The sequence below is a fragment of the Trichinella spiralis genome (genome assembly GCF_000181795.1).
Source record: "Trichinella spiralis strain ISS 195 chromosome Unknown Scfld6, whole genome shotgun sequence".
Taxonomy (NCBI): Eukaryota; Metazoa; Nematoda; class Enoplea; order Trichinellida; family Trichinellidae; genus Trichinella; species Trichinella spiralis.
This window is the reverse complement of record NW_003526945.1, coordinates 2632062-2640209: the sequence shown is the minus strand read 5'-3', so window position 1 is coordinate 2640209 and position 8148 is coordinate 2632062. Positions and strand designations below refer to the sequence as shown.

The 8148-nt window shown below is 41.2% G+C and overlaps 4 protein-coding genes across 4 annotated transcripts; 2 read left to right on the top strand and 2 right to left on the bottom strand.

Moving 5' to 3' along the window:
* Nucleotides 1-1145: 1145 nt before the first annotated feature.
* On the bottom strand, nucleotides 1146-1589 carry Tsp_12220 (piggyBac transposable element-derived protein 3). Its single transcript, XM_003373612.1, has one exon. It carries the CDS (start codon nucleotides 1587-1589, stop codon nucleotides 1146-1148), a length of 444 nt encoding a protein of 147 aa, XP_003373660.1.
* A 794-nt stretch (nucleotides 1590-2383) lies between these two features.
* Tsp_12221 (hypothetical protein) lies at nucleotides 2384-2713 on the top strand. The gene has a single exon (XM_003373611.1). It carries the CDS (start codon nucleotides 2384-2386, stop codon nucleotides 2711-2713), a length of 330 nt encoding a protein of 109 aa, XP_003373659.1.
* Nucleotides 2714-4954: 2241 nt separating this feature from the next.
* Nucleotides 4955-5492, bottom strand: Tsp_12222 (hypothetical protein). Its single transcript, XM_003373610.1, has 3 exons — nucleotides 5461-5492; nucleotides 5152-5323; nucleotides 4955-5107 (listed from the first exon to the last, which is right to left on the bottom strand). The coding sequence occupies exons 1-3, from the start codon at nucleotides 5490-5492 to the stop codon at nucleotides 4955-4957; spliced, it is 357 nt and encodes a 118-aa protein (XP_003373658.1).
* A 416-nt stretch (nucleotides 5493-5908) lies between these two features.
* Tsp_12223 (conserved hypothetical protein) lies at nucleotides 5909-8142 on the top strand (the record flags this gene model as incomplete). The annotated part of the gene is made up of 5 exons (XM_003373609.1): nucleotides 5909-5971; nucleotides 6716-7111; nucleotides 7214-7545; nucleotides 7589-7818; nucleotides 7886-8142. Coding segments are annotated over exons 1-5 (1278 nt in total), but the record flags the coding sequence as incomplete, so codon positions are not given.
* Nucleotides 8143-8148: the final 6 nt, after the last annotated feature.

Sequence of the window (8148 nt, the reverse complement as noted above, 5' to 3'; positions counted from 1 at the left end):
CAAACCTAGTCGCAACATCTCATGAAAAGAGTATTTGCTGAGATCTTCAAAAAAACCTTGCATGATGATGCGATTTTAGTAGCAGTAAGGAGAAACGAAATCAAACACGCGATCTAGATAATACGGAAAGTAATTCAATTCTATGAATATTTATACAGAAATTACGACTTATATCCTCCAGGCAATGTTCGTGATCCTAATAACATTTGTACCTGAAATTCATTTTTGTAATACAGAAATCTTTTAATTGAAAAAATTCTATTTACGCAATTTTATTGATTGCAAACGATATAGAAATAAGAATTAATTGAAATGAACAGAATGTATTACACTTTTCATTTAACATTGCCTTATTTCTTTCAATCTATGATATGTTTACGAATAAGCAATTCTGTCAAATATCTGGTTTCTTCCCAACTGAAAACTGACTACTGATTTGAAAAACTTCAAATGATTTAATTCAGCTATTCGTAGTTGCCAATGAATAAGCTTCAAAACAACACCAATATTTTGCATTATAAAATTTATTTCTTATCTATAATTATCCATAGATACTGATAAGAGCAAACATCAACAGAACAATACGCAGTGAAACTGTACAAATAACAAATGTTAAAGCAACGAATGCAATGAAAATTAATGAACAAAAAATGAAATGGATGCATTCTCAATCACAATCTGGAAACGACTGCTCTCATTCAATTGCAGATGAAGTTTGAAAAATTACTAATCAATTCGACCAAGATGTTGCCAGTACAACTAATCTCAGCTGCTTTGCAATGCATAGCCACGTTAAGCTAGAACTGCATGATTACACGATGAGCATTGCGAAAGTAAATTAACCTAAACTGTATTAGAATAAAGATGTTCGACTTACTGGAAATTTTCAGCAAATCGAGGCGTTACAGCTAATCCGTGTAGAATCGTCGGTACGAAAATTTGGCGTCAGTTAAATCCAACAACATGCAAACATAAAAGTTATAGTCATTATTAAGTGGCCAGTAGCACTTTTTCCTTCACGTGGTGGGACGGTAGACAGTCAGCAGCTCGTCGTTCGAAAGCCACCTGCTGGTTCACTGTGTGAAGTCGTCTATAAGTTTGCCAGCAGTTACTGGCCACCGTGACGACTGCGTTGTCATGCCACCTCACGATGTACACTTTCCATGCATCATACGAACATCCATGTCACAGGAGCAATCATACGAATTTCTCCGAAGCTTCATGAGCACTTTGTTCGACGTCAAAAACTCAAAAGTACTTCCGGTGTGGTTCAGTCGAACTGTTCCCGTGACCCGTACATTGAGATCAGATAATTTCTTCAACGTATCATAACTTGTGAAAAAATTATCAAAATACATTTCGTGATGTTTTACACACATGAGTAACTGACAATGACCATCATCCACCATCCTCGTGACAACTCTTTCGCTGTGTGGCGCTCTCTCAGATGCCAATTCCTTTCCTTGATGGATATTTAGGTGGTAAGGATAACCATCTCTACCACAAAACATCAAGACCTTGTAGCCCATGCAAATCGGCTTTCCCCTTATGAAAATCTTTGAGCTTCGCCGACCATAGTATGGGACCATAGATTCATCAATGCCGAGAGCCAATGAAAAATACCACACTGCAGAAGGCGATCATTCCCCTTTGGTACAGTGGGCTAACCTTACTGATGAATTTTATTTAGCTTAAGCTACCAACGTAAAGACCGTCTAATGCAGTTGTGCGCGGAAGAGCTAAGTGAAGTGAAAATAGATAGCGCATTCTTTATGTATACTGAAATGACGTCACAGCGACACGCTCTAACGATCAGGTCTATCGTAGGCTAGAGCTTCCGCCTAAACTGCCAAAGACTAGAGGTCAGGAGAATGCTTTTCTCCAACACTTACTCATCTTGTCACCTGCAGACAAGTTTTGGTAATCTGCAATGTGCAGAATCTGTTCCTGCTCGTCGTCACAGATGCAGCATTAGAAAATGTCAACATCCCATTTTGTAAGGGTTAAATTCAGGCAAAACTTCTTTCTTGTGCATGCATTCTCATCTATTCTCAACAAGTTTCCTCCACCTGAACTGATGATTACAAGTGAATAGAAATCATCTGATATCCATCGGGCATATGTTCATACCACGTACACAGTTCTTCCAATGCATTCCTTTGCTAATGGAGCCTGCCTTGCAAAATATTTTGCTGGTGTAAAAACACCTCAGCAAAACATTTGCCTGAATTCAACCAAGGAAACAATTACAACTCTTGTTCTTCCCAGCGTTCTGTAGTCATCGTCGTATTCAAACAGTTTCTTTGTCGTAGCTGTGGACCCTCTTAGCAAGTACAGTTGCCTGCTTAATCTATTCCACTTTCCTAACTAAGGCATTCAATGAATGGTCCATGGTCAAGCGGCCATTTTCGATCTTGTTGATTTCAAGCTTTCCGCGTCGTCGTTCACGGAACGTCTCCTCCGTTTTACCGATCGATATCCAACATGCCTCTGCCAAAGTTTACCATTCCTGCATGCGGACAGAACAGTGAAGCAGTTTCGACGATGGTCCACTGGAGAATTGGGCAAAACGCTACGTTCTGAATCTCGCAAGCTCTACGCCCAAGTTCAGAATATTCTTCGACTGAGGAGTGGTTACGCTGAAGCAAACCGTAGAAATGTCCAACCAACTCCGACAATCATCTTTCTTATCCATAAATGCTCACAAATATGAAATTGTACTCATCCACTGAAATTTCCCAGGTTGTGTTTACAGGAAAGAACTTCGCCGGGGAAGCATCATTCAGTAGGGATTGCTCTAAGACAAAGTTTTCTAACGCGGGATGTTATGCAGATAGATGAAGTCCTTCAATTAAACTGGCCACGTTTTGGGGTCCATGTCTGGAAGTTACGTCGGAAAGTGAAACAGCACCAAGCACCTATGCATCTTGTTGACATGGCTTTACGGACAAGCGCCCATTGTAACGTAGCGAGGTTAGCCGGCCAAATAGACTCTTCACATTTCATACGCATCGAATCGTTCAGTGCATCTTCAGTGATCTTGCGGCCTCTTTTACGTTTGATAGAAGACCTTCGAAATAGAAGATGAAACAGAAAAATAATTTAAATTCTTTGCCATCCAATACCACCAACCATGGATGGGCCTGACAAAGCACACCCCGGACGACCAAACGAGACTATTCCACAATGCCAGCAATCACAACAACAACAACAACAACGCCAACACTCTTTTCCTTGTACTGTCCCTGCTCGTGAAAATCAAGTACCGCATGACCGCCGGTAGCTGGGTGATAACTAATTAGTAAGATGTTTGTGCAAGACGTTCATTAGCCATTTGAATTTGTGTCCTGCAGTCAGTATCGAAATATTTAGATATTTTACATTTGAGCCAAACGTTTTGCTCATGTATTCTGATTGACTCTCAATTTTGAATAATACTGTAGTAGACGAGCAGGGTACTCGTACTACACTTTGTTATAGACAATTAAGTTCTACAACTAACTGTCTTCTTTCGTGGCTAAATTTGAATTTCACAAATATCGCTTCTTGTATAGGATAGTCTCGAGTATATTTTATTGAATATATATTGAAACAAAGGCAAAGTACGAACGAAAGGAATCACAGCAACAACACTCTCCCACGATCTGAACGCAACAACTGTTTTTTGTTGTTGTTCTCTTTTTCAATAACGACAACAGTTGTTTCTTTTCCCAGTAAACAACGGCATGTGTACCAATAAATCGATCACAAATGTTGACAGAGTAACAGCTTAATAATGTATGCTATTGGTGTTGGAATTTAGGTCAAGTCAGATCGAATATCTAAAAATATCACTCGAAGCGTAGGATTTTACAAATATATTTCACGAACTGGAAATAAATCTTGTATAATTTGATCCTATACATTCGTTGGACATATCTGTGAATGTAAAGTGAAAAATAATAAATCAGCATACTTGACAACAATTCTCAGCATCGGGAGAAAATACTGACCATAGAAATAGATAAATCAGCACCATACTGTATTCTTTCTACAGTAAAAGTACATTTAGGAGCAAACATACGACTGTTTTCTACAAATTTTTCTACAACGCAATAGTCAATAAATTTGAATAAAAAAATCAACATATTTCTCAATAATTTTTCATGGAAAATATTTTATTGATTGAAACAACCGTTCGGACTCGCCACTTCCATCAAAGACCCCACAGTCAGAATTTTATTGGTTTTTAATTTCATTGGTTGTGAAGATCATGAGCGCAAGTAAATGTCACTGGTTCCGAAAATTTTCCACCACATACTCGAAAATGTGACTGAAGAAATTGAAATTTGAACAACTACTATACACATACTGAGCATTTCGATCTGATTTGCAAACAACTGACTGCTCACAAATTTATGAACAACAAAAGTACAATAACAGGAGCAATATCTATTGTCAGTCATATTTTTGAACAATGATAAAATAACTGAAGAAAGTGCAACTGGTCTTCATTGGGCGTGTTCTTATCGTTAATTTCAATCTTCCTTTTCTATTATTCGAAAGCACGATGATTATTTTTCGAAAAATAAGAATACATACAATAAATATAAGAATGAAATACAATAAAAAATGAAATGTTTTATAAGTTCCAGACTGTCTGTCGTTCTATCAAAAGCGCCATACTGTTCAGTCGTTGCACACGGTTTACACGCCTACAGTTATTGAAAGCACTGATTATTATACATCGATAACAACTGTTTCTATAACTGATGCAAGCTAATTGCAGAAGAATGAATTTAGATTCAACATGCAAATCAGGATTCATTTTTCACACTTGTTTTTTCTGTTCATAAACTTTATTTAAAATATTAAAAAATAAATATACTAGCAAAAAGGAATACTCACTTATTTTGTGTTCTCTTTTTAATATAAAATGCTGCATTACACTGTGATGTCGAACTGGCTGAAAAATTCAATCTACGCTTACTGTTAATTTGAAATTGATCTTGAAAAGTGGAACTCGCGAAGGAAAAGCTGCTCGCCAAAACAGAGACAGTTGGAAGCGTCCACCGATAGAACAAATAACCCAATCATGAAGTGGATCACATTCAATGTCCTGGATTTTCTGAAAATTTCAAAAAACAAAAAAAACACTTTTGATTATTAGACGTTCACATTGATAAGCGATAGTGCTATGCAGCGTTTCACCGCAATTTGCTCTATGGTTTTGGAATAACTAGCCTCTAAAGTTGTCGTATTGCCTATGTTAATACATAGGAAAGTTGCCCACACTTTTCGGAAAATCTCGAGAAATACGCAATCAGAAATGGTGCGGATAATTCTGTAGCAGTTTTCGAAATTTCTGCCTTTTTGATAGTCAGTTAGACATATATTTAATATTAATGCTTATTGGTCTATCTGACAAGATTCCCAGCCTGTAACCTAAGCTGTAAACCTACCGCGGATCCCATTTCTCACTCATCCTTTCCAGCTACTCGACGTTGTGTCATTATTTAATTATTCCAAAGCTTGCAAGTGTTCACCGCGCAAGCCAACTTCTGCACATCGAGCAAACTTTTTCCATATCTGTGATGATTGAAGTTGAATCACCCACCCACCACCTTTGTTGACGTAAATGAATAACAATTGTCATCTGCAACAATGTATGGTGGCACGTGAAAAGTTCTCATATGCAGAAAGCGACTATTCTTAAATATCAAAGCATGTGCTGATTTTTCGCATACAACAAATTACACTAACTACGTGCTGAACATTATGGAAACGTCCGATAACATACACCTGAGAATAAATATCCAATATCTAGAAAATTTTACAGCAACTGCAACCTAACTTGGGAACGTACTACAAGAAAGGCAAACAAGCTGACCTAAAATAGACCGAACAGCACTTTTTATTTGTTGTTTACATGAACAAGCTGGAAAATGTCAGTGAGAAATCGCTGACCACGGAGGCTCAGGAGCCTCCAAGGGTTTCGATATTTGGTTCGCTTGTTTCGCTTTCACAAGCTGACGCAAGTTAGAAATATTTGCTCCAAAGACGGTTGCGAGAGCATATAGTCGACAATGCCGCATGGTTCGATCATCGTTTCAAGTGTCAGAAACAAACCAGACCACGTTGATGATTGGAATGGAATTATACAGTGCATCTGTGTGCCATGAATTTCCTACAACAAAGGAAAGAATAAATGATAATTAATCAATAACGATGAGTAGGAATTTCAGCTCGTGTTCAATTTATACTTCGACTGATAGACCTGGGAACGACTGCTCCAACATTCGCACAAAGGGCACAATCAGCTGCTCACTTTTCACTCGAACAATCAACAAATAGCCCTTGCCATATTTGGATTTCAACTGCTGCGGGGAACCGGTGCATTTTATCTCACCGCCAGCCATAATGGCCAAACGGCTGCAAAGAGCTTCACACTCTTCCATGCTGCAAAGTCCACAACAAACAAATGATCACTTCTACTTCGAAATGTGCACCACAAGGTACGACATTTGAACGGGAATTTGATCGGCAAAAGTGTACCTGTGCGATGTTAGTACAATCGAAACTCCGGCACGACGTGCCGATTCGAGAATTTTCCAAATGGTTCGTCGAGATGCCGGGTCGACACCGCTGGTCGGCTCATCCAACAGCAGAACCGGCGGACAGTTGATCAACGCTATCGCCAAGCTCAACTTTCTCTTATTGCCACCACTGAAAACAGAAACAAACAAACGACCATTCAATCTCATTTCCACATCAAGCACTACCTCAAACATTCGACTCGCTGCCGCTTGAAAGCGGACAAGCCGACCGAGTCGGCGGCACTGTCGATCACGTCACCCAAATCGCCGGCCAAAATGCCGTGCAAACGTGCAAACAACGTCAACGTTTCCGCGACAGTCAAATTGTCCAACAGGGCGTCGAACTGTGGACAATAGCCAATCATCGACTTTGCCTAAACACAAGCACAGAGCAGGTGTATTGGAACTGGTTGGAAAGCAGAACATCCCACCTCGTTCCAGCGGAGTCTCAAGCTGGTGTGGTGGACGAACGCATCGCCGGCGTCGATCGCCTGCTCGCCGCTGAGCATGCGGAACGTGCTCGTCTTGCCGGCTCCGTTGCAGCCGAGTAGGCCAAAACACTCGCCACCGAGCACTTGGAAACTGACCCCGTCGACCGCGACCAGACGCCGGTCCCCGGAGCCGTACTCTTTCCGCAGACGCTCCACGCGCAGCAACGGCTCGCCGCAGCTCGTCTCCGTTCGACCGGTCTCGTTGTCATGGTTCTCACGGTCCGTCAGACGCTGCTGGCTGGCGCCGCCGCCGTGTCGCGTACATTCGAACAGCCGGCGCCTGATTCCGAGCAAAAGCTGACCGACGGATCTCGACCAGTGGTCACGGTCCCGCGGGCGGTCGGTGTCGATCCACAGCAACAACAACACCACGGACAGTGTGCCGTGCAAGAACAAGAAGAACAAGAACCGTCCAATGCCGGGTCGTTTCCATCGCAGCTGGTCACCGGTGAAAGTATCTGTTGTTGTTGGTATGCAAAGTAGAGACAATGAACGTGGAAAATAAAATATAAAAAAACAGAGAACACAAACCCTGGCCACAACAAAACGCATCCGGCGTGAACTCGCAGAATGGCATCAGCGGCTCGCAGGAGCTGAAAACGAAATAGTTGAAATAGTAAGTGCTGAGCGCTTGACCAAGGCAAAAGTTTGGAAACAGAGCCATGAAGACCCAAGTCAACGTCTCGTGCAAGTCGGTCATGTTCAACAAAAGCAGAACAGTGATCACAACAAGAGTCAGGAGGCCTGGAAAGGTAAAAGCTCAAATTACAACCACCACCAGTACAAGCAACAACCGTGTTACCAGATAATAAATTAAAGACGGTCATTTTGACGTATCCAGCGGTAGCAGAGTCGAAGAAAAACGACGCCACGTACATGAACGGTATCGTCGCCCAGCCGTACAAGACGAACAAGAGCAGCGTGTGCAAGCAACGCCAGCCGTCGATCAGCACGTCGACGTCGAAAGCGACGAACACCAGCAGCACAGAAAAAACAGTAAACAAGTAAACAACAAAATCGCAGACGAAGTTGGCGACCCAGAAGAGCGCCGGTTCGACGTGGCACAGCTGCTGCAAGTGCTT